This window comes from Protopterus annectens, chromosome 6.part0 (assembly GCF_019279795.1).
Source record: "Protopterus annectens isolate FY-2018-M chromosome 6.part0, PAN1.0, whole genome shotgun sequence".
NCBI classification, from domain to species: domain Eukaryota; kingdom Metazoa; phylum Chordata; order Ceratodontiformes; family Protopteridae; genus Protopterus; species Protopterus annectens.
Window position 1 is genome coordinate 1,465,983,755 of NC_056737.1, and position 27,944 is coordinate 1,466,011,698.

The window sequence follows — 27,944 nt, forward strand, 5'->3', positions numbered from 1 at the left end:
GCTGGCATGACCAGACAGGAGGAGATGGTAACCACACACACAACAAACCCAGTCCCACATAAACCTACCACAACTGCAAACCAAACACATAAAAACACAAAGACATACTCGGAGGCTCTAATAAAAAACTTACCAAAACAACAGAGGCTCCCAAAGCAGACATCCAAAAATCCACCACCTCAAAACAAAACACATGCAACACATACTTCAATAAATAAGTGTGGCAATCAATCACAGCCCTTAAGGCCAAACACCATGCCTGATACACTAGTAATAGGTGACTCTATAGTCAGACACACTGATGTCCCGCTTACCAGGCCTAACAAGGAGAGGGTGACTGTGAGCTGCCTATCGGGAGCTAGGATCCGCCACATAACACACGCACTCAGGTCACTCCAAAGCAAGTACAAATATGACTCCATCATTGTCCATGCTGGCGTGAATAACCTGAGACGTACCTCCCTGGACTACATGAAAAGAGACATAGAGGAGCTCTCTGATTATGTAGCCCAGGCTGTTATGACCCTGACCCTGAGCAGCATCTTGCCCTCACCAAGAATGATGCCACAATACAAAGACAAGATGATCAGTTTTAATAATTGGCTCAAGTACTGCTGTCATTCTAAGGGGATCCAATGTCTGATTGTCTGGGATGACATGTTGAACAAGCCACGCTGCTTCACAAGGGACGGCTTGCACCTGTCACCACTGGGCTTCCGGATATTGGCTAAGGCTCTTGCCACCCCCATAGTGCCTTTTTTAGGCAAGGCTCAAAAGACAAACCCACCTCTTTAGAAAACAAAAATGGAAAAAAAATAAGGGTAATGCTGCTGAACGCCAGAAGTCTAAATCTCAAGATGCAGGCACTCGATACACTCCTCAGTATGGAGAACATCGACGTCTGTGCAGTAACTGAAACCTGGTTCAAGGCTCCTGAGAGCACCCTAGCACTACCAGGCTATACCTCGTATCATACTTTTCGGCCCCAAAACCCAGGCTGAACCACAAAGGGAGGGGGAGTGTCCATATTCATCAAGGACACCCACACCTCCAGGTTAGTAGCAACACATGAAGCATCAGAGACCATACAGGTGCAACTAACCATAGGCAAAACTGCTATACAACTGGTAGCATGTTACAGACCACCCTCCCAATCTCAGGAACCCCACTCAGCCTTCCTGAAGACATTGGAGGATATGAATGTATCACAAAATACCATCATACTGGGAGAATTCAACTACCCAAACATAGATTGGGTATATTATTCTAGCCATAACACCCTAGCCCAAAGGTTCCTGGAATTCATAAATTCAAATGCACTGGAACAACTAGTCACCTCTCCCACTAGGGGAGATAATATACTAGACCTGATCATCACAAACATGAGGACAAAATGCTCCACACCAGAGGTATACCCCTCACTAGTGAGATCTGACCACAAACTAATCACCCTGGATATACATATCCCACCTCCACCCCCAGCACAAAAGACAACAGTGAAAAACTTCTCAAAAGCAGACTTCACTCTTCTTAAGACTGAGATGGTATCCTTTAAGCCCACTGGGCCAGTGGATACCATATCCAACAATGCCGAATCCTTCACAAATGCTTTCTATGGACATCTCCAAGAATGCATGGATCATGCAATCCCAAATCAATCCAAGTCCCTCTCCATCAAAGGCAAGCATCCTGTCTGGTGGACCTCAGCCATTAACAAATTGTATAACAAAAGAAGGAAGCTACTGCACGACAGAGCAAAATCCCATAAAGGGAAGACATCTCTGATCAACATTAGCAGAAAACTATGTTCTCTCATAAAAACATCCAAGGCCAACTCTGAGAGAAAAATCGCTAAGGACACTAAAGATAACCACAAAGCTTTCTTCAGCTATGTTAGAAACCTGGGCAGAAACCCTCAGATATGCTCAGAGTTAGTTCACAACAACAAAAAATACACTGAACCCACAGATATTGCCAACATTCTGGCTGACAGGTTCAGTGCAAATTTCTCCCCTCCCTCACCCCCAAAAGAAGAAATACTTATCCCAGCTGAATGTAATCTCCCTGTCACCTCAGATGTCCAAGTGAGAACCGCCCTCAACAAAGCTAAAAACACATCATCAATGGGACCTGATGGTATCCCGGGTTGCCTGCTACGTGAACTCCAAGAGGAGCTAAACCCGCACATAAAAATGCTATTTAACCTTAGCCTTACTACAGGATATGTACCTGAACACTGGCGTACAGCAACAGTTGTCCCACTCCACAAAGGGGGTACTTCTACAGACATTGGGAACTACCACCCCATAAGCTTAACCAGCCTGGTCTGCAAAGCTATGGAAAGAATCATTATGGAACTCATAAACAGAGACATAGGGGACCTACAGACACTTGACCCCACCCAGTTCGGCTTTGTAAAGGGCAGATCCTGCCTTTTGAACCTGGTTGACTTTTTCAAAACAGTCACTAGAGCCATTGATGAGGGAAAAGCAGTCCATACAGCCTACCTGGACTTGGCTAAGGCCTTCGACACAATACCCCACTCAGGCATCATAGATAAGCTCAACAGCTTAAATGTAAACCCTTATGTCACTAGATGGGTTGCAAACTGGCTAAAGGACAGAACCCATAAAGTTAAAATCGCTGGAGCAATGTCAGACTCAAAGCCAGTCACAAGTGGTGTCCCACAGGGATCTGTCCTGGGACCCCTCTTGTTCGGCATTTATTTCTCAGATGTTAAAGCAAACATGGAAGGGTTGTGGCTGGCAAAGTTCGCAGATGACTGCAAACTAGGCGCCATAGTCGATACACCAGCGGACACATACATCCTACAAAAAGGCCTCACAGAAACGGACAACTGGTGCCGGAGTCATGGCCTTAAACTAAATGCCAAAAAATGTATAGTCATCCCCTTTGGGAAAAACAAAGTACCCACAAATTATCACATAGACAGCAACCCACTGAGTACGGAAAAAGTAATCAGAGACCTAGGGACCCAAGTCGACAGTGACCTCTCATTTGACACCCACGTTGCCAAAGTGGTTAGAAAAACATTCTACCTTGCACACCTTATCATGAAGGGGTTCACATCCAGATCCAAGGATGTCATTGTACCCCTATACTCCTCCCTCATCAGACCCATGATTGAGTACAATGCCCCATTTGGTATGTACCTCACCTGGCATTTGCAACAGCTGGAGAGACCACAAAAGTATCTCACCAAGAGGATCAAGGGTCTCCAACATATGTCTTATTCTGCCAGACTAAAGAAACTCCAGCTCTATTCAGTAGCATACCGCCAGCTCAGAGGTGATCTCTGCCTGATGTACAAGGCCATGCCCAATCAGAAACTGATGGACATACTCCACCTCAAAAAATCCAAATCCATCAGAACCACGAGAGCTAAAGACTTAAACCTCGGCACAAGTATGAATAGGACATGCTGGAGGGATAGATTCATAACCCAGAGGCTTCCCATGCTTTGGAACAAGATCCCAGTTCATGTTAGGCAGAGCCCCTCACTGACTCTCTTCAAGAGAAATCTTGATGAGTGGATGGGAGATCGTAAGTTTACCCCAGGGGTCACATCTGTGTCACTACTAGACAGGGGCACAGTAAACTAATTCTATTATATAAGGGGACCTTCACTGTGTCACTACTAGACAGAGGCACAGTATTCTAAATCTATTCTGTGCATTTTTGTACCATTTCATGGGGTGGCGAAAGCCACATCACTATGGCTAGGCTTACAAATGCCCCAGGGCAGATAGCCTAGTACTAAACTATGAAACTATAAAAAAATGACCCACGTCGGTTGGTAACTGCTCCATGCTGTAGGACAATCTTGAAAACAAATCAGCTGTTTAAATGATAAATCACAAAATTAGATGTAGAAAACACTGCTCAAGCAATGGAGGCTGTGTTCACAGATGCCCAAATATCTATAAACTTGTCTTTTGACTTTAGTAAACAACTCCTATTAATATAGCAGCAACAATAACATCAACAGGCTTCTTTATTTTAATCTAAAAACCCAGCTTAAGGAGCTACACTTAAATATCACTATGGAAAGAGAAACTCTGGCACAAATACATGCTGATAGATTCCTGTCCCAGAGATTTCCCATACTCTGGAATAAACTACCTATCTATATCAAACAAAGCTCCTCATTAGTACTCTTCAAGAAAAATCTTGATGATTGGATGGGAAATAGGAAATTCACCCAAGGGATCACTTCTGTGTCTCTGCTCGACAGGGGCACAGGAAAATAATTTTCTTGGGTGGCGAAAGCCAGGGTACATTTTTTGGCAAGGCTTGTATGGGCCCTAGGGCCAATAGCCTAGTACCTACCTATGAACCTATGAACCTAATGTTGCACTTAGAAAAGACTGAGTATCCAAAATCTCTCTTGATAACAAATACTCATAAATATGCTCATCAAATGGTCTAGCCACAATAACCACCATGCCCTAAGAATACATACAGCTGCTAGATACCAAGCTTTAAATTAAACAAAGGTATCCAAAATGCCGTGACAACAAATGGTGCATGATGAGCTATTGCTCGCGCTTCTTAAAGTGTTAAGGCAACGTAAGTAAATAAAGAAGGATTGAAAAGATTTCACTAAGCAGGAAACAAAATGGGAAACCATTACATCCTAGACAAAGCCCTTGCCTACAAGACCACTGCCACAATCCATAATTACGAAAAGAAGTTGCAGTCTGATCAGCCTGCTTGACCAGTTGCTGACTAATGGCTCCATTTCTGCTGTGACAACTGCATCACCCCGATCAAGCAAACTGCTGCTGAAATGATCCCCCTTCTCAGCATGACCTATATATCAGGGGATTATGACTCCACCCTCCTGACCCACTTGAGGACATTTGGGTCTATAGGTACGCCATCATAATGTCTGATCGATCACTTGTTACAAATGAATGATCTTCATCACCATTAATCGTATTAACCTCACTATTTTCATTGTTTATTTCATTGTTTATTTCATCTGCAGGCATACAATTCTCACCCAGCTGTCTTTGTACTTACACAGCCTGAGCCATGTTGTCAACATTGGTCTTTATTCTCTTTTTGTTCGCACAGTAGCATTCTTCAATCCTTCCGATTCATTTTTTGATTTCTTCCTTTTACCCTGCCCCTTGCCTCTTTTCTCTAACTTTGGAAAAATTATGCAATTGTCTATAGACAGAATGCTTTCTGATCGAACATTGTTATCAGTTTCTGTAATCTGTGTGTTACAAAACAAAGCAGTGTTCTTTATAATATATGGCATGCTAAGCTAGACACAAGTCTCCATTCAGAAACCTGTACTACACCGAATACAGGACAAGGATTTTACTATCTCCTCGTAGCTAAGGGTTTTGAGAACACAGATTCTTTCTGTTATGGATCTTTGCAGTATTTTGAGTTTTTAATGTACCTGGCTAGATACATGCTGAAGTGTGCATTACATTCGATAATAGCTCTGACTAGGGTAGAAAAAAGAAGAGGGGGAGCAATGCCTTCCCTGGTTCAAAAAAAGAAGTCTTTAGCAATAAGTTGTGAAATGTACTAGGATTTCCTAACAGCTGTCACCATGTGTTGGTCAAAGGAGATGGAGCTATTATCACCAGTGCCCAGAACTCTAACTACTAATTCATATGGAAATTGGATATTTTCAATGCAGTGTGATGCATTGTGTTTCTGCTTCCTGAAGGAGTGATGCTGCATTTTTTTTTATATTTAGTTTGATCCGTTTTCTAAGCACTAGGAACTGACCTTAGTCCATTGTTTTTGTTAAGTATATGCATACAAAGAAGATTTGACAACCACACCCAACGTGCAGTCAATAGCAAATTTTGTTAACCAAAGATTGCTACTATCAATCTGAAAGATGAAGAAACACATGCCAAACATCAGGTGCAATTCCAAGGGGGACAGCACTGGTCATCTTCTCTCTGTCTTAAGAGGCATCACTCATTCAGGTGATGTGTATCATATCCTTAAGCCATTTAGCTAGCTATCTTACTACACAGGGATTTATGTTTAAGACTGTCAGCTTTGAAAGAATGTCATTATGCAGTATATCAAATGCCTTTGCCTAAACAAGGTAGGCAGCATGGGTCGTGTATGTACCTTTTAACCTCTTATGGCAAGAAGTCTGAATGAAGACAAAAAAAGGGGGGGGGACATAATATCGAAATCAAGGACAGATTTTAATTATTTTTTTCTTTTAAACTTGGAATGCTGCTAGAATTATATGTTTTGCATTAGCATGAATTTTCTAAATGATACAAAGTCTGAAACTCAATTTGTTTTGTCATAATTTAGTGATAGAAAAATCTGGGCATCCTTCAAAAATCTAAACATTTGAGAGGTATGATAATGTAACTGCTGTCATCTGCCTGTGCAGCCTTTTCAAATTAGTTGACAAGGTTCAGCAGGCAGGGCCTGCTCTTTATAAAAATGATTTGTGTAGGTTAAGCTTAGTCACAATTTTGATGTCATGATTTTTGAATAATGTAAAATTGCACTCTGTTGTTATACATTTAAGACTTGCAAGGCTTCTTGGTTTATAGTTACTGAAGTCTGTGATGGGTCTGCCCTTATGGACAGGCATTATCACAACAGTGTGCTAGAGTCAGGGAAATAACTCGTGGCAAGGCATAGGTTAAACAGTTTGATGAGGGAATCAGGAAGTTCATGTTTAGTACTTTTTAGATGACAACCTGGTATGTTGTCTAGCATGTGGATGAGGCATTCTTGATCTTCGACAGAACTTTAAGAACAAGCGACTGGAAGTGCATGGGGTGTGAGAGACTCACAGATGGTAGTTTCCTGGGTAGGAATTTGTTGCAAACATGTTAGCTAGAATGTTTACAGTGTATTTTAGGTCTGACTGAGAGGCTCCATTATGGAAACATTTGTAGTAGCACTGAGAGTTATGTCTTAGTTTTCTGAAATAATGGGAGCTGTAGTTATCTTTTACTTCAACTGCTAGTGTTAATTCATGACTTAAGAAAGAAAAAAACGTTTTTTTTTGCAAGAAGGCAAGCCCCCTGCACCCTCAATATGGGTGGTTTGGCCCCCAGCTACTAAGTTATGTATACTGACTCAGTGGTTTCACTGTAGTAGAGAAAAAGAAACACAGGAGGTGCAGTGCCAGTGTGAAAAAATGAACTGGAACGTAGAAAACACTTACAAAAATGATTAAAGGAATGCACTGCAATGAAGTGTAGATATACCTTCATAACAATTGTTTGCAAGAGAACAACACTTTCTCCTCAGACTGGTAGAGCTTGACCGTAATGTATTTCAGAGATATGCACAATTAGTATCCCATTAAATCCCATTATAGCTATCGTGTGATCCTTTATGAATCGCGTACTACATAGTTTTCACTACTTCAGCAAGAAGACTGTAGCTGTGTAGCACTAAGGTGCACATACAGAGTCTGCTGAATAAATTATTCTCAGTTAAGGAAATTGTTTTTCCTACTAAAATGTAGGGGTGTAATATGGTTAACAACTGGCAGCATCCTTCAGGCAACTTGCATAGTATAAGCATTTTAAATCACACAAGTTCTCTATAAGCAAGAACATCCACAATGCACAGATAATTTATGTAGTTCTCACTTGGGCAGTGAGATTTTAAGAATTCTGTTAACTCTGTGTTCTACAAAATGTCATAGGAATTTCAGCTGAAGCATAATGAATATGTTAATTAAGCAACTGTGGAGTTGTTTTACAGTCAGGTGAGGAGATCAGAACCCCCCTCCAAAAAAGCCACTTTGTCTTTCATTTTTTGTAATTTTCTTATAGGACTTTTCTTCTTTGAGACAGTGATATAAAACAGAAATATGATGCAAAAAAGTCAATAGCAGAACAGAAGCCATACCGATTCAATTGCTTAGAACAGCTGTGAGATTAATTTTGGAATACGTGACTTGCTTCTGCATATCTCCAAAGATCTGTTAATGTGTTACAGGGTACAAACTCCATGTACCAGGACATATCTATCTCTGTCAATCTAGATATATAGATAGACAGTGATATATATACACATATCACTCTATCACTGTTTTCAACATCTTGCTATTTTTGGAAAAGTAATGTGTGCCTTCTTTTTAGACCAAGGGTAGGTCCACTCCTATGCAAGCTGTTACTCTTCAGGAAGTTTGAAAATTATCTAAGATTAAAGAACCATGCGTTAACATCAAGGTCTGTAACAGAAGTAATATTCAAAGGTGGCAAAGTTTGAGAAACAAGTCATCTGTTAAGTTAACACAAATTCTGATCTTTCTGTTTTTAAAAAGAAGGCTGGACTTGTATATAGATGGTAAAATTATTTCCATCAGACACGGCATGTATTGATGCATGCAGGTAAGAAATTTTAGTCCTAACCCTGAAATAACATGTTTGAGCCTGTGCTAAACTGGTAAACATTTAGGTACGTCTTTTTTTTTCAGGAGTTACATGAAAGCACTGTTTGGTTTAGTGATTTGTTAAGTCACATAACGTCAATACAGAGACTTATGGAATCAGTCTCAGAACTACAACGTGAAGTAAAGTTAAACCTTCTGATCAATACTTACAACAAGAAAGTATGAAGGATCAATACATCGCTGTAGCCCTTTTTCAGTTAATGTGTACTGATGTTATGCTTCCTAATAGTGCACACTTTAAGAGCAGAATAAGACTGAACATAGACTCCTTTATTGGCATTCTGTTAATCTACAGAAACAGTTTGAGGAGTCTCAAAAAAGACCCTTATTACCAACTCTGATAGTTTTCTCAGAGACCATACCTCCACCTGGTGCTTGGACATCTCTAGAAGCTATCAGTATCCTCATTACCTGTTCCACTATTAATCCCAGTCAGAAAGGTAACTCCCGGGCTGTGTACTACATGAACTACAAAATGAACTGGCACCTCACCTAAGTGTCATGTTTATTCATAGCCTCACCTCAGGTTTCGTGCCCACTGAGTGATGTACAGCTACAGTTATCCCACTCCACAATGGGGGATCCACCTTGGATCCCGGGAACTATCGTCCAATCAGTCTGACCAGCCTGATCTGCAAGGGCATGGAACACATTATCATGGTACTTATAAACAAAGACATTGGCAACCTTCAAACACTGGACCCCACCTAGGTTGGGTTCGTGAAGGGCCGATCTTGACTCCTGAACCTGATTGACTTCTTCAAATCAGTCTCCAGAGCTATGGATGAGGGTAAGGCAGTCCACACAGCCTATCTGGTCCTCACCAAGGCCTTCGACACCATCCCCCACTCTGGAATCATATATAAACTTACTAAGCTGGGCATAAATCCCTAAGTCACTCGATGGGTTGCCAACTGGCTTACTGACAGAACCCAGACTGTAAAAGTAGCCGACTCCAAATCCAGCTCCAGATAACTGACAAGTGGAGTACCTCATGTTTCATTCCTGGGACCGCTCTTGTTTGGCATCTACTTCTCTGAAATACAGGCCAACACTAAGGGACTCTGGCTAACAAAGTTTGCAGATGACTGCAAACTGGGAGCCATTATTGAATCCCCAAATGATGTGGATATTCTACAAAAGGGCCTTACAGAAACAGATGCTTGGTGCCAGTGCCATAGGCTCAAGCTTAATGCCAAGAAATGTACAGTTATCCCCTTTGGGAAAAACCATGTGCCTGTGAATTACCACATAGGTGGCAGTACACTAAACAATGAAAGTGTGATGAGAGACTAAGGGACACAGGTGGACAGTGGTCTCACCTTCGATAACAACATCACCACAACAGTCAGGAAGTCCTTCTATGTTGCACAGCTCATCACTAAGGGCTTTTCATCCAGAAAAAAGGAGGTCATTGTCCCATTGTACTCATCCCTCATTAGATCCATTATAGAGTACAATGCACCATTTGGTATGTACCTCACAAGATATCTGCAACAGCTGGAAAGGCCGCAGAAATACCTCACTAAAAGAATCACAGGCCCAAAGCAGATACACTATGCTGACCATCTAAAAAAACTCTATACTCTGTGGCATATCGTCTACTCAGAAGCAATCTCTGCTTAACATACAAGGCCATGTCAAACCCTGAGCTGTTGGACATGCTCCACTTAAAGAAATCTCAATCCCTCAGAGCCACATGCTCCAGGGATCTAAACCTTCTCATCACAATGAACAAAACACGTTGGAGGGATAGATTCCTGACCCAGAGACTCCCCGTACTCTGGAATAGACTTCCCATACATGTCAAACAGAGCACCTCGTTGGCCCTCTTCAAAAAGAACCTTGACAACTGGATAGGAGATAGGAAATTCACCCCAGTGATCACGTCAGTCGCCCTGCTAGACAGGGGTCCAGTGAAGTAAATATTGTGGGAAGAAATATCCAGGGAATTGTTATGGCTAGGCTTGTATAGGCCCTAGGGCCAATAGCCTAGTACCAACCTATGAATCTATGAACCTATGTGTCATCTACCTCATATCACTTCTGTCATTCAGGTACCCCTTCATGGACTTCTTTAGTAAAGCATTGTTCAAACTAGTTACAATGCATTTTGGTACAGATCATGCAATCACAATAAATTCTCCATTTATTGGAATCATCCCACAAGGTCAGTTTGTAGTTGACCAACATGTTTCAAAGGGGAAAGACTTGACTCCCTGGTACCTCATTCATGCAGCTGCATGAATGTATACCTAGATGCACACAGATAACATGCTCAAATGCCATCTGCATCACACTGATCAGTACAATTGCACCACAACTGTATTTTATTTTAAGAATGCGTCGCAGTGCAAGGAACTTTATTGAATTTCAGGTAAAGATGCACTCGAGTATATTGTGTTTGTGTATAGTAACACAAAGTTTTTATAGGTATTGGCATGTAAGTGTGTGTGTGTGCGTATGTGTGTGAGAGAGCGTTGGTATGGTTTGTGCTTGGGCAAACATGCTACATATGACTTTACAGAGCAGTCTTGTGCTGCCATTTTCTCCATACATTCATTGACAACATTTTCATTCTAAGCCTCTTAGCAATTCACATGGATAATGAAGGAGCTAAAGGATATTCTCCCTGATGTTTTTGGCTGTTTCCTGCTCCACCTGTATGAGAAAGGGGTCCACTGTATCTCAGCACAACACACTGTAGCAAACCATGTTTCAACAAAAAGAATAGACTGCTATGTGTTTAGGTAGATGGCTGAAATAACAGTGCAGCAGTAAAAATTCATATATCACCACAGAGCTACAGCATATAGAAGGAGAGGAAAGGGTGACTAATCAGGCTTAGTATAACAGATACTAACAAAAGGTGCCAAGGAAGTCCCAGGTGCTGGCATAAGAGCTTTAAGTATAGGCAATGAGAACTGTAAAGAGAAACAGTGCAATTAATGCTGTATATATATATATATATATATATATATATATATATATATATATATATATATATTTTTTTTTTTTTTTTTTGGATTTTCATCATACACCATTGGAGCCTATTATGACATGATCAAGACAGAGAATGCAGAAGCTAATCTGTTATTACAGTGGAGTACAACTTATCTTGGACAATATTCAAACAATTAGGTATACTGCTGCTGCATAAAGAAGGAGAGAAGTACCTGCAAGGGAAATATAACAATCAGCAGGAAATAAGAGGAGGAACTCCAAAAAATCTAGCCGCCATCAGCAAGCCCCCTGACTTTTTGAGGTTGTAGCATGTAAAGTCATTGTCAGCCTGAATGCTAAATAATCTGTCAACTACGACAGTCCAAGAATATTGATATAGAATTGTTTTGCTATTACTTCTGCAGAGGTGTTACACTGGGTCTACTTCAGATGATCAAAGTTGCAAAACTTTGAACATCATATGGCTGAGGACCAGATGATCAAAGTTTTGAAACTTCAAAAGTTCTGAATGGACATTGCTGTGCAGTACGGAATGGGAAATTTACCAATTTTCTCACTATAGTGTGATCTCAGAGTTGGTATATTTAATTAGCAGGGGGTGTAGGCAAAAATGTAAAAGAAAACATTTTTTTTAATTTGATGCTCAAAGTTTTAAAGTTTTGCAACTTCGATCATCTGAAGTAGACCTGTTAGAGCATGTGGTGCTGATGAGATGCCTGAAGCAAATGACTTCATGGGCCTGTTGTTAGTAGGCAGCGAAGAGTGAGAGGGTACTGCTAGTTTAAAGACCAAGGCTAGGATATCAACCTCAAAGGACCTGTCTCTGTGCAGCAGATGATAATACCTGCATCTCAGTGATAATTATGACAATCTGGCAAACTCCCATGAGTCTCAGTCAGGCCAAGTGCTGACTGCTGGACTAAACCTTCAGGAACAAAGGTAGTCTATGTTTCCAGCTGTACACAGTAGACACAATGCAGGGATGACCATAAACACATGGTATTCGCCACTGTTCAATGCACGTGAAACAAAAGTCAGTTGCCATATGAAGCTGCATTTTTTAACTATCACTGACATTGACAGCTAGAAAGCTACAGCCAGCATCCCTACTTCAAGATTTCAAAAACATGTCATAAACAACAGTGTAGTACAGCACCATTCAACTTCACAGCTCAGGAGCTACTGTTTTAATGCAATCACTGTCAACGCAGCAGGCTCATGTAAGCTGTGGCTTAATGTTACTTGTCAGTACTGCAAGATTCCTGAAAAAATAGCAAAAAAAATGCATAAAACATTGTTATAGGCAGTTTTGGAAAGAAAACAAAAACTAACAGATCACATGTTTGCTGAATAACTGAAACACTTTAACATTCTTGATTTAGACATATCTTTTACAAACATTTCCATCTGAATGTATTAAAATATAAAATATACCATTTTCATAAACTTACCGCACATATTATGATCTTCATCTGAGTTATCTCCACAGTCATCTTCTCCATCACACACCCAAAAATGAAGTTTGCATAGTGTGTTATTACAAAGAAATTCATCTGATTTGCATAAATAATGCCCTGTAAATGAAACAAATGTGTGAATGTAATATACTGTATCTGTGAGAATGTAATATATAATCTGAAAGTTTTTGCAGCTTGAACAATAATTCTTTCATCTTCAAGCAAATGTTCTAAATCTGTTTGCTGCACAACTTTCTTAGAATGGTCACTAGTTTAAAATTAGATTCAGAAACTTTAATACATTTTGTCATCTTAAAGTTAAGATGTAAGTTATTAAGATGTAAGTTATTCTAAGTGTTTCAATGTTGCAGTCATTACATTTGGGTAATCCTGCTGGCAGGTTGCCCTCAGTATATGTCACAATAACAGACTACACAGATATTTTTAAATTGATTTTTAATGAATTTTTTATATAACCCTTAATTGTTTTGTTTTCCATATTACCAGGGATGCAGATTTTCAATTTTATAAGGAAAAATATTAAAAAATTCAGGAATCTGTGTTGTCTAGAAAAAAACATGTAATTTTCATTGTAGCTGGCATTTTTAAGCACTTATTCCCTAAAGGTTGTATTTCTTATTACATTTATCATTAGTAATATTGTCAGTTTGCTTTACGGAGTACTTTGCACTAGTAATAGTACATATCCCATACCCCATGTAGAAAATGAAAAAAGGAGGTTGATTTTAAAGAAAAAAAGAAAAATATATTTATATATATATATATATATATATATATATATATATATATATATATATATATATATACACACAGACACACACACACACGCACACACACACAGATATACACTTTGGGTCTATGCCAGAAGCTCGAGTTTTAAAAAAATTTGAAATCCATATTGTGAAGACGATATGATCAGATTTCCGAAAACTCGAACTTAAAAAAACAACAAAAATATACCCTTTTTATATGTTTTTGCAGGAGGTGAAATGGGCATATCATATATAGCAACTCTTGAGATTTCACTCCAGTGAGGAAAACGGTGAATTTCCCGATCCTCCCTGTACCACAAAATCTTGAAATGCAAATAACCTAAACCAAAAGATCGAGTTTCTGAACCGAAACCAACAAAAAAAAAAGACAAACTTTTGCCCCCCTGCACCCCCCATGTGGGGGGCTGTGCCCCCCACACCCCCCCTACTTAAATATACCAACTCCAAGATCGTGTTACAGTGGGGAAATGGGAAATCTCCCGTCTTGTGCTGTATGCGGAAGCGCAAAACGGAAGATTTCTCATTTCCTGTCAACACCGCAAAAAAATAAAACATTACGTACACACAGAGCATACAAGAATCCTTGCCTCTGTGTGCACGCAATGTATTAAGGTAAGTAAACTCTTATTTTTAAACACTACACATATTTGATTTACTGAAATCTCGATCATATGGTCTCGACCATATGAAATTCGAGATTTCAGTAATTCGATTATGTGAAGTGTTCCCACATATATATATATATATATATATATATATGTGTGTGTGTGTGTGTGTGTGTGCATATGTGTATATATATATATATATATATATATATATATATATACATATATATATATATATATATATATATATATATATATATATATATATATATATATATATACGGATTCACTTTAGAGCACTGATAACCCATAACACTGAAATTCAAAACATCACCCATCCCCCCACACCCCGTTACTTAAATATATCAACTCCGAGATCGCACTACACAGAACAAAACAGTAAACATACCATCGCGCACTTTATGACTACCTGTTTAAATTGTAAAAAAACTATCCTCAACCTGCTCTTAGAGACACTACTTCACTGTTAAAACATTACTCATTGCCGTATATCTCTCCGATACTTTCCGGAGTTTCATAGATAACCTCAGTTATCTTCTCTTTTTACTTACTATACTACAGCGTAACACATTTTAATGTAGTGTAGTGGCATCTCGGAGTTCATATATTTAAGTAGCAGGGGGTTTGGGGGGCACAGGGGGGCTTGCCCCCCTGCTTATATTTGAAGAAGTGTAATATAGTTTGTTTTTTTATTTGTTTCTGTATGTAGTTATGCTGCAATATAGTACATGCTAATTTCCTATGTATTTTCAATGTAATGGGATTCAATATTTTGAATTTTCACTCTTTTGAATTTTCAAGATTTCGGTCTCAATGTTTGGAATTTTAATGTTATGGGCTTTCACTTAAATATACCAACTCCAAGATCGTGTTACAGTGGGGAAATGGGAAATCTCCCGTCTTGTGCTGTATCTTGAGGCATAAACGGAAGATTTCTCATTTATATATATATAAAAATAAAACATTACGTACACACAGAGCATACAAGAATCCTCACTAAAACATATATGGGTATAATAGCATTGAGGTAATGAGTTGAAATTATATTCAACAATGATGGGAAAAAATCCTGGAATTACAGCCGCTAAAGATAGAATTTCTTTTTTCAGAAGCGCAGATCACTGACATTGTAAATATATTTTCATATTGCTTCAGTCTCAAACCTATTCATTTTTTCTGGCAATCTGTACAGAACTTCACATCACCAAATACAAATGATTGTTGTGCATCAACAAGTAGTATAAAACCAAAAGTTTCTATGCACACATAAATTACTCTGGCATATGCTAATAGGCTGCTGTGTTTTCTTTTCTTTCTTTTTTTTTTTTTTTTTTTTTTGAGTACATAAAGCTGGATGCAGAGGTTCTGAAGTCATTTGCTGGAACAAACACTGTTTTGGAATTATTTACTACCCCTTATTGTATGTATTACCAAACATTCCACCACCAGTCAAGAGCCTAATTTCCAATCATCTGTAGTTATATTGACACTGGACACAAATCAAATATGAAAATTTGATAAGAATAGATCATTGCAGTTCACTATATTTGAGATGGCAGATCCTTCTTAAACATGGATTTTATTTAGTAATGGACTATATTACTGCTTGGGATGGAATATTGTACAAATGGTTGAAGACGGTTTCAAATACTCTATTCCACATTATTGAAGGAGGACTTGACAGCAATCATCAATGCATTTTTAGAAGTCAAAACAATCTTCATAGCATTTTTAGTAAAAGTATGAGTTATCCAAAAGTCCCATACATAACACAAATGAAAGATGTTTGATTAATTCATTAGCAGTACTTCCTCATTCTTAATTCCTCAGTTCTAGATTAGCCAGTAGCCATCTAATTCTCATTTGTACCTCGCCATCAAATCAGGTGCACTAATGACTCTCTGTGGGGAAAACCACTCCCAGAATTACGAGTTTCCCTTTGAGTGCAAGCAAAACTATACTCTTGGACAACGGAAATTCATTCAGGAAAGTCCTGAGCACAAGTTAAAGTTGTTGTAAAACCTTTTTGTTCATTTTTCAGACACTCTAAAATTTAACTTCAGTTGTTTTTGTGAAAATGCTTGGCCAGCTGTGAGACTTGACATGAGAGGTGGCAGAAGCATTTTATAGCATTAAACAGGTTTATGTTTTGCTAATTTCCTTCTGCAGAAAAAAGAGGAAAAGGCAAGCATATGTCTTACTTAAAATATATGTTGTCATACATATTTGTAGATTTCAAGATATGTAGATTAATTTTCCAAGTATCTCTTTTCATGATACTGAATATCCAAGTAGGAGGAATGAAAAGGAAAAATGAATAATAATAATAATAAGAAGAAGAAATGCACACAATTTGGGATGTATATCACTGAATGTCAAACTGCAAGGGCCACTTTTGTGCACTAAACTGCAACAAGAGAACTATAAAAAACTTTAGTCTAATTTCCGTGAAATACATGTGTAACAAATCATCTGTCAGCCTTATTCTCATGCAGTGCTAGTTTCTGTTTTCATCTAATGGGATTATCTGATTGTGACCTGGTGATTGCAAGGTTGAGTTGGTTATACAAGACCAATCATTTGTGTAATACTACTGAATGTCTACCATCTGGGTCAAACAGAAGCAACAGAGACCTCCCATGTAACTGATTAATACAGGTACTGGTTGGTGAACCCTGAGTGTGTAATTCCAGTCAATACAATGATGTCATTAACCATTCATCCTTCTGCAGAAAAAAGAGGAAAAGGCGAGCATATGTCTTACTTAAAATATATGTTGTCAGTAATATATATTGTACCTAATCCCTGTTGAAAGGAATGGATAATGCAGATTCTAGCTGAGACTGAAGTAATAATTAAGGCAACACCTAATTTACTTGAAGGAGACAGCTGAATAGCTCCCAAAAGAACATCTCATATACATTAACTTGTATATCTAGAAGAAAAAGGAAAAAAAAAGATGGGAAATGTAAAGCATTGTTTCTAATGGTTTTAGAATGATCAAATAAGTTGTAGTCATATAAATAAGCCTTCTGACAGGCTTTAGACAAAAGAGGCTATAATTAAAAGGCAATTATGACTATTAATTTTGCTGTATTATATATTTTAGAATTCTAAAGTTTTCATTTATTGTGGTATGAATACATGCTGATCAAGCCTGTACTGGCTACTATGCAGCTAAGCCAGTTTTAAGAACATGTACATAGCCAAGGGTTTCACTAACTGTGAAGATCATTACAATGTAATGGACAATTGGGCGAGGAGTAGGTATGTGGATACCAAATCTGCACCCACTGTAGTTATTTATTTATTTATTTACAGAGGGATGTATGCTATAAGTTAAACTAAACTTTCTTTTGTGGGGCATGCAGAGGCCCAGTATTTGTTGGGATAATACCCTGTGGAAAGTGAAAGAAAGTGCAAGTGTTGAAGCACAGCTTGAAGTTACAGAGCCAAAATACAGATAAATGTAAGTAACAGGAAAAGGAGATATTAAAAATGAGGATGGTTCATACAAGGAAGTGTGTGTGTGTGTGTGTGTGTGTGTGTGTGTGTGTATGCATGTGTGAGTGTGTGTGTGTGTGTGTGTGTGTGTGTGTGTGTGTGTGTGTGTGTGTGTGTGTGTGTGTGTGTGTGTGTGTGTGTGTGTGAGTGTGTGTGTGTGTGTGTGTGTGTGTGTGTGTGTGTGTGTGTGTGTGTGAGTGTGTGTGTGTGTGTGTGTGTGTGTGTGTGTGTGTGTGTGTGTGCGTGCGTGCGTGCATGTGTGTTTTGGGAGGATGACGTCTATATCTAAGACATCTGCTGTACTGTTTTCATAGGTACATTTCTTTCAAAATATGTATCAGAAATCTGAAAATAAAACAGCTAGGTTTGGGAGTCTTTACTTTGATCTTGTGTTCCACCAGGAAAGATGTGATTGATTATTTGAAAAAGGTACACTTACTGAAAAGTTGGTGCATTACTCCCAGGTCTGCAAATAAAGGAGTTAAGTAATCAGAGATTCTGTGAGGGTGCAGAATTCCCAAACCGCTGGGCAGAGGTTCCTTCCTGCATGGCCTTGGCAAAAGTATTTTAAAATTTGAAGTGAAACTGTACATTCTGTTGTTTTTGCATGGTAAAACAGTTTGAATGAATAAGGTACTATTTAGAATATGTCAGTATTAATTAGTCTTGACTAGTTATCTCACTTAACAATAGAGAGTAAAAAGTATGCAGCATTTTTTTCCAGTTTTGATCCTAGAGACACATCCTTTTATTACTTCAGCATGGAAGTCATTTATTTATTTATTTATTTATTTATCATTTATTTCCAGTTTGATTACCGGGGAAGTCCACTGGGCCCTGAGACCCATTTTCAGTGGAGGCCCGGGGAGAAAAGCTCCAGATGTACAAATATAAAATACAGAAATATAAAATATGAATGATACATTGAGGTAATAAGTTTGTACAATAGAAACATTCATTATTGCAACAAAGTCAAATACTACTTCACTAAGGTTATTCTAAAAGGTTATACAATCATAAGCTGTTCTTATGGGGTAATTTAAGACAAAGCATTATTTGAGCACATGAGCACATTCTTAGAAGGTTATACATTTGTAAAGGAATTCTTATAGAGTAGTTTGAGAAAATGCAATTATATAAGCACATAGAGAAGAAAGTTAAGAAATCTATTTACAACATTTACATGAAGCAGAATGAAAATAAGTCTTTGGGACATTTTGAGTGCAATGGAGCACTCCATGTGGTATGAATATGTACTTGGATAGTTTTTAGTTGAGGTGGACTAAAGGGCAGCCTCACCTTTTTACACTCTAGGTAGGATATTTATCAGATTTTGAATAGTTTTAGGTAGGGTGAAAGCAGGTGCATTTCCACTTAGTGGACAGATGTTTGAAAAGCAGAGTTTTGAAATTTTCAGTGCTTGATATAGTTCTTAGAGAGGAAGGGAGAGAGTTCCAAGCCTTACCGATAGTGAAGGAGAGGAGAAGCTGGCCAGCAGGACTTTTAGGTTTGTAGATATCAATCAGATTTTGATGTTCAGATCTGAGAGATCTCTTAGGGGTGTAGGGAGGAAGGATATTAGCTAGAGCAGGACAGTTAGATGGCTGAAATATAAGTTTGTGTGCTGTTGTGAGCTGCAGATAGGTTAGGTAGTTTGGTAGTTCTAGCCAATTTAGGGATTGAAGGGAAAGGCAATGGTGGGTGGAGTTTTTACAGTTTGACGCAAATTTAGAGATTTTGTTATAGCAGCTTTCTAGTTTGGAGCTGCTGGAGTATGACAAGTTGGTTAAGAAAGGGGCTTCATAAAGTAAAGAGGGCAAAAGGTAGGTAGTGGCCAGAGTGTGCCTTGTGGTGAGAGAGAGAAAGCAATTATTCCTGTATAGCATGCCTAGTTTCTGATGTTTTTTGTTAATATTTTGTTGAATGTGTATGTCGACTAATGCCTTCTAGATGTCATTTATTATCTCGTATGCAGACACTAAAAAGTACCATCCCTGGTATTTACTAGTTTATACTAATGATAGCAATCCTTTCATCCAAACAGCTTGTATTTGTTGTGACTATCTGACATTTTATGTTATCTGTGTCCCTTATACTCAAGCTAAGCTGTTATGTTTCTGAACATTCAAAACTACAACTGATCTTCTTAATGTAGGTATGGGAATATGAAAGTATAATTTATGATGTATGATATGTATGTATATATATATATATATATATATATATATATATATATATATATATATATATATATATATATATATATATATATATAGATAGATAGATATACACTGAAAATCTGGGCAAGGCCTATGAAAAATAAGTACAAATCTGTACGTTGATTAACTTAAAATTCGCATGCATAATTACGTAACCCCACCCACGCTGATGAAATTGTGTGATATCAACTTTCAAATGCAAACTGAAGAACAGAACCAAAATATGGCACAAGAGTCCCCCTGCATCCATTCCAATGTCCCATTTCTTGGCTATTTCACCCCCTTTACCATAAACACTAATGTGCATACTGCTTTACTTCTACAATGATTACTTGGATTTTTTTTTTACATTTTATAGCACAATGCACAAACACTAACAGACATCTGCTAAACAAAGCAATGCTGTCTCACAATGAAAATAGATTTAGCATTAAAACTTCTCTGCCCTTGAAACTCACATTCATTTAAACAGCATTGAAACCCACACCACATCCAAAGAAAATGCATCTGGCCAGTGGTGCATAAAGAAAATCTTTGGGCTGTTTTCAAATCATAGGCCCCTTGTACATGGACCATACATGTGTTCCTTGATATACCTTTCTGACTTTATTAAATTATATTCCTTGTATAATACAGCACACTTGTTAGAGTTAGGGCACATTTTAAATTTATTGCTTGAACATTTTTCCAGCAGGCAATGAAACAAAATGCATGAACCAATAATGACAAAACTGCCCAATTCAGAACATTTCCATCATAAAAGTCTACTCACACACACACACACACACACACACACACACACACACACACACACACACACACACACACACACACACACACTCTCTGAAATTAAAACCAAGAGTGTACATGATCACTTCATTGAGGAGGTTCACAGTTCACTTACTCAACCAAAAATGTCAGCATACTTAAATTAGGACTGCCTTATCACCTTTTGGCCAAAAATCAGTGGAGTCACATGTGTCCTACCTTGAGGACAAATTCAAAAAAGCTACAGCAGTTTGTTAAACTACATCCACATGTGTGACTAATACAGAAGTATCAAAAAATACAGTGTAGTGCTAGTCTACATATTTTTAATATTTTCTACTTTTCAGTATATTTACTTTTATGGGAAAACAGAGTGGTATAATAAACAATTCCTATTTTCTACATATAGAGAAAAAATACCTTCCTACTGCTGAGGCTGTACTGCCAAACAAGAAAAACAGCAAAAACAACGGCAGACAAACCACCTAGTCCAATCCTACAAACAGAATGTTTGTAGAAATGAAACCCGAAGCTGGGTAATGCTGTCCACAAAAAATGGATCGAAGTTCCGTTTAAAAATAGATTTTAATGTTTTCAGAATTAAAAGTAGCAATAAGTAGCTAATTTTCTTATATGCTAAGGTAAAGTGGAATGAAGCAAATACGGATGTCATCTATCGGTAGAATAGAAATTGAGAAATTCTTCTGTAGAAATTTGATTTCTTTATCTCGTGTAACTTCCTGATTACATCTTTTATAAATCCTGGTAACCTCATTGTGCATAATATTTTTAATGATATGCCTATTATAGGCTTATTATATTATACATCAGTCTTAGGACCCTTGTGTCATTTATTGACCTTATAAATCATATAGTATGTTTCCTCGATTCATCTAGTGAGGATATATAAATTTTCTTGATGTTGGTCATATTATAAGAGCAAAGGAGAACTGTAAGAAAAATAGCTCTTCAATGCTGGTTTAAAGAGTTTCCCTCAAGATAAATATGTATGTGTATTGGGCATATTATATCTTTGTTTGTTGCAGTATTATTGATTACATTCTTGGAACATGAAAGTGAATATGACCGCATTAATCTCTGGTTTTATATACAAGGACATAAGGAAATGACAGTGAAAATAATTTGACAAAACGGAAAAAATATAACAGGAGTCTCAATTCTACCATCAGATGACATCCGTATTTGCTTCAGTCCACTTTACCTTCACATATAAGAAAATTAGCTACATGCTGATACGCAGATATGTTGGGCACATAGCACTCCTATTTGCTGCAAATAACTAAGCAAAAGGAATGATTGGATGAAATATGAGATGGAATAGCTCTCAATTTGATGCCACCTTTAACTGTACATGCAAGGAAACTTGCTATAAGCTGATACGAAGGTATGGTCGGTATACTGTATTTTATTGGCTATAGAGAACTGAAGAAAGAGATGATTGGATGTTATATAAAATAGAATAGATTTGGATTTGATATGATCCTTAACCTTACAACAATTTTATATTACTACGTGATTTTTTTGTACTTCAACATGTCAAGATATTCTAATAAAAGAACTACTTTATTGAGCAGGGGGGTGCTCGGTCTCTGATTTCTAGACAGAGAAACGGGAGATCGACGTAACATAATGGCTCACTGGTCCTAGGATATCTGTCTGGTAAATGTCAAATTCTGGGGTTTATCTAATGAGAACGTACATTCCTAAATGTAGTAAGATTATTTAAGGAGAATATGTGGATGGGCACAAAAGGTGTGGATATTGTGATCTGAGATTACAGTGAAGATGTGAGCAGAAAAACAACCGAACTTGGATATAGCTATTTCTTCGAAGCTATGAATACAGCAATGAACAGCTCAGTATTGGCTGAAATGTAAATATTTCAGTTCTAAGATCTTAGCTTAGGCTACAACAGCCTTTGAGGATGATTGGGTATTTGAAATATGTACACACTAGAATAGGTTTTCTATTCGCTAAATCTCCAGCTAATTTAAATATATGAAAGATTCAATCAAGGAGATGAATCCACCCCTAAGAGACATGGAGGTGTGTCAGCCATAGAGGACTCCCATTGGCCTTGACAATTTTAAACAGGGTGATTAAATGTGATAATTGATTGGATGCAACTTGAATGCATGGACTCTCATTGGTCAGCTAATTGAATAACTTTTTATTTAAGTAAAATTGATGTCCCATCTCCCTTAACGATCTGATGAAGATTTTTTTTGAAAGAGCTTATCATTTGTGAATGAAAAGGGACTTTTATTGCTACTTTTAATTCTGAAAACATTACTATCTATTTTTAAATGGAACGTTGATCCATTTTTTGTGGACAGCGTTACCCAGCTTCAGGTTTCACTTCTACAAACATTCTGTTTGTAGCATTAGCTTAGGTGGTTTGTCTGTCGTTGTTTTAGCTATTTTCTACATATGGTATGAAAAGAATGGCTATAGCTTCATCTACTGCTGCAGAAACATGTATAATGCCATAAAAAGGTATGTATCTCAGGCCTAACCGAACAAGAGGAAAGTAATTTACCGGAGGATAAGTCCATTTTTAAAGGACTGTTTTCTTAAGAGAATGGAATAAAGATATGCAATACAAACTTAATACACTGTCTCAATCTCATCTGTTTTTGAATGGCCTGTTACAAACTTTTCAAAAATGAACATATCAAGAATCTAAAAATTTGAGCTCTCTCACTTATGTTGTTACTGAAATTCCTGCCTCCCCAACATTAATACTTAATATTTTGAACTGTATACTGGACAGCAATAGTAAAGTAGTAAAACATCTCCAAAATGTGTGCTTCTGATTTAAAAATCTGGCAAACAATTATACTCAGGCTCAACAGACATACATTGTAAAGTAAATGCCAGGTGAGGGAAAATGTGCAGTACTGCATTCAAGTACCCAAATGCATTATACATTAATGTAACCAGAATGGCAAAAGAAAAGGAGAGGCAAATTCAGGTGTCCTGATGTGACTACCACACATGACATTTTATGTTTTTTTCCACTGATTGCTCTTAACCTTACATATTATATAAATACAATACAATAAAAAGAGAGGGAGAGTATCTACATCTTAACTATTTTTTTACTAAGTTGACTTATCTCCAGACTTTTTAAAGGTTCACTTCACACAAAAAAGCTCACCACATCCACTTTCTCATTCGTACACGCATTCACTCACACATTGCTCTCACTCTCTTCTGATCTCTTTCTCACACACACACACACACACACACACACACACACACACACACACACACACACACACACACACACACACACACACACACACACACACACACACACACACACACACACACACACACACACACCTGCTACTACCAAATAATTTTCGCACAGCTACTACCTCAGAGATTGCTCAAAACGTCAGTGCAAATTAAACAGCTACAGCTACCTACCTTAACATTTCTGTTCATTCCCTCGTGACTTGCTACCTCTACAGCAGCTATCCAGAATGCCAGTGTACTGCAGTCCCCAGAATTCTTAATGTGAATGGTTTGGCTGGAGCAGCAATTCTCCGTTTGCAGAAACACCATTCTCCATTTCCAGAAACCAGAAAAACAATTATTCCTGCTTGGCTGAAACAGCCGGAAATGCACACACATGAGCCCTTGAGCTCAATTCCGTCAGGCTGGTAGGCAGTTTCATGCAGCTGTCATCACGCACGTGATGATATCATCTCAAAATGCCAGGAAAAAAAATTAAAATAAAATGCTGGAAAATTCAGAAATTAAGGGGTGCTACTCGGAAATCATGGCACCCTATGATTTGGACCCCAAAACTCAATAAAAAACAAGTAATTTGGTAAGGTTGGGAGGTATATATATATATATATATATATATATATATATATATATATATATATATATATATATATAAATATATATAACGATATAGATATTATTACTGAAATTTTGGTTGTCAAACATGCTGGTTCTGGAGGACAGGTTCACCTCTCATGTCTCTGTAGCTCCCATGAGCCTGCAGTGGCTACCTTCCTAGGGGAAACATGCCTCTGTGTGCTACTTTCCTCTTGGATATGCAGTGCAAATGCTATATGGTAGCACAAGGTCAGCCAGCTCAGGACTCGACTGGGTGAATACCTAGTGCTCTCACTAGCTGTTACCCATGTGGCAAGCCAAAGAGACCTCTCTGCCTCAGGAAGCATGAGCAGGACATGGTCATTCAGTCCCATCATCCCTGCCCAGCTCCTACAAGCACCAGAGCCACTAAACAAACTTAGGTCACTCATGGGATCATCACAGTTTTTTCACTGTACCCAATATTTATTTATTTTATTTTATCTGACATTTGTTTACTGGGGTGGTCTGACTGGGTCTACAGAACCCGCTTTCAGCAGAGGCCCGGGGAGAAAAGCTCCACATACAGAACAAATACAGCATAATCCAATACAATATATCTATTGGACAAAACAAAATGAGTGCACTCTAACTATGTAATATGATTTCTAATTTTTTTTAAAGAGTAAAAACATTTAAACTACACAATGTATGAAACAGATTTATTTTTATAAATCTACATGTGTAAACAGGGGGTTGTTTTATCCCTCTTGTGTTTGCATTATGACAGCTTCCATTTGGTCTTATCCCTGTAGAAGCCATCACAGCAGAAGATATAGCAAGAAAAATTGCTTTTGTAGTGTTACAGTTTATATGTCTTTTACTGGCAAGGTCCTTTCCATATGTGGCAACTTAATGTATGATCCGTCATGTATATATGTACAGTATTTGTAGACAGCACACTTGAGCATTCCTTGTGACATGTTAAAAAAGTTTTGTAATGTGAGACAATTCACTTGTAATCATCCTCATCATTTTCTGCCCATTCAGTGTGCAACATCCTTTCTTCCTCACTACTATGTAATATTTTACAGCTGTCCAGAATTATGCTTCTAATATTCATGGAGTGACAAATGTTTAAAAATATGAAGTCTATGTTCCCTCCAGATTGATTCAGTCTTGAACCTTTCCTAATGACTGGTGCATATTATTTATTTATTTATTTATTCCAATTTGATGACCGGGGAGGTCCACTGGGCTCGGGGAGCCCATTTTCAGTGGAGGCCCGGGGAGAAAAGCTCCACAATACATAGTTTAGTTACATGAATAATTACAAAGAAACTTTGCATTACAAACAGCAGTTAGTATTCAAAAAGAAAAGAGAACAACAATTACAATTTTGTTTAGTTATGAAAGGCAGGCATATAGCCTGGTGGCTATATTCTACAGTTCAGTTATTTATACAATTGTACATATGTGAGAGAGGTTAGCTAGATGAGCAGCTTAGCCAGGAGTCAAAGTGGAGGAGAGCTTGGGAGGTATGGGGTGAAGAGTACAGTTGCATTTTCTGTTTAAATAAAGGTAGGAATGAAGAAGAGTTTTAAAGTTTTCAAGGTTGTCACAGGTCCTCAGTGAGGGGGGAAGCGCATTCCATTATCCATGATAATCGCAGTTCAAAAGTAATTTCATCCAGAAAGAAAAAAAAAAGATGAATAAATGAATAATCTCTGTCACACAACATTTTGCTCATCTTAGAAATTACATTCTGAAATTCACTCTTTTCAGACATAACTTCAAACGTTTCACTAACTGCCTCTTAATCACCCTCATTTTAACATTTTTTGTATAAGTACTGTTGATGCAGGTTTTGAAAAATAACCTTTTCTATAAAGAACAGATTTAAATTTCCTAATTTCATCTAGTTCAATAAAATTAATATTTTTTTCTGGATGGGCTACTTATAAAAGTCAAAAACTGTAAATTTGCAGACTTCCAAAAATGCCTGAAGAGTTCGTTCCAATAGAAAAAAAAATACATCACCTACCAATTTCAAATGCAGCACTACATAAGAAAAGCAGTTAGAATGTTAAAAGTAAGTACTTTCTCATTCACCCATGAAAAGGTTAGCAAAGGATAGTGTGACCCTGGCCTCTGTTGCTGTAGCACTAATTTGTTTAAAGTATATATCCTGAAAATGAAAACAGTCACACTCCAGTACTTTTTCAAGCAAAACCCACACTGGGTTAACCTTTTTGTTAGAAAACTTGGTTTTCCTACCAAAATAAATTCTCATCATTTCAATTCCTTCTGTTTGTGGAATGCAGCTGTATGGTGAAGCTAACTGGAAATGGACTTGTGTTTGGCAAATATAAATTACTTAAGAAGGCACAGGTGCCTTTAACATAATAATCTAGTTTATTTAATAATGGTCCTAGAATGGTATCTATAAACAGTGAAAAGGGGTCTGTCTTTGATACCCCGCTGAGCTAATCATCAGACAGAAAGGTGATCTGACTTGATCTCTCTTCTGGGATTATCCTGCAGCTGCTCGATTTCCAGTAACTTAACAACATGGAATCAACCTGTTGTTAGTTTGCGCGAGCAGCTGCTCATGCTCAGACTTGAACATGAGATCAGCTAAGCAGCTGCTGTGCCATCTGCTGGTGTCCTAGCAGAAGAAGCTAAGCAAGTGGTCACTGACTAGGTAAGTGTGGAAGAGGACATGGAAGGTTGCTATTAGGTTTAGTAGAGCAGGGATTTAGGTTTAGGGAACAATCCTGGACAGGAGAGGGAAGGGAATTTTTAGGTTTAGGCCATGATCTGGAATTTAGATTTTGATAATGGGAAGGGAATTTTAAGCTTAGGGAGAGACCAAAACTTTAAGTTGTGGAGGTGGATGGTGATTTTAGATTTAGGAAGCCATCATGGATGGGAAGTAAGAGGGGATTTTAGGTTTAGGGAACAATCAATAATTTAGGTTTAGGGACAGGGAAGAGTTTTTTAGGTTTAAGGAGTGATCAGACTTGAGGTTTAGGGAGCGGATGGGGATTTTAGTTTTATAGGGATGGGGGACTTAGTAATAAGTATCGGGCATGAGGCATTAGGGTTACAGTCAGTGTTCTGGTAGGTCTAGCAAACATTAAGGGAGACAAGTTAGTGGGAGTTAGAGTACTTGCCAAAATAATCAAATGGCAATGAGGACTTGTGCCTCAAGCAAATGTTTCTCTTGCATAGGTAGATCTGTATTTTGGCATCATAAAAAGCTTACTAATTTGGAATCAATGTACAAAAGGAAGTTGAAGATGTTAATGTCT

The 27,944-nt window shown here is 37.9% G+C and overlaps 1 protein-coding gene across 1 annotated transcript in view; it reads right to left on the reverse strand.

The window, feature by feature from the left end:
* The window catches only part of LRP1B (LDL receptor related protein 1B), a gene marked incomplete at its 5' end in the record, with an annotated part of 5,941,474 nt that overhangs the window by 978,516 nt on the left and 4,935,014 nt on the right, over positions 1-27,944 (reverse strand). The window contains one exon of the mRNA XM_044073672.1: positions 12,856-12,978. Within this exon, the coding sequence (XP_043929607.1) occupies positions 12,856-12,978 (123 nt within the window). The remainder of the gene's footprint in view (positions 1-12,855; positions 12,979-27,944) is intronic.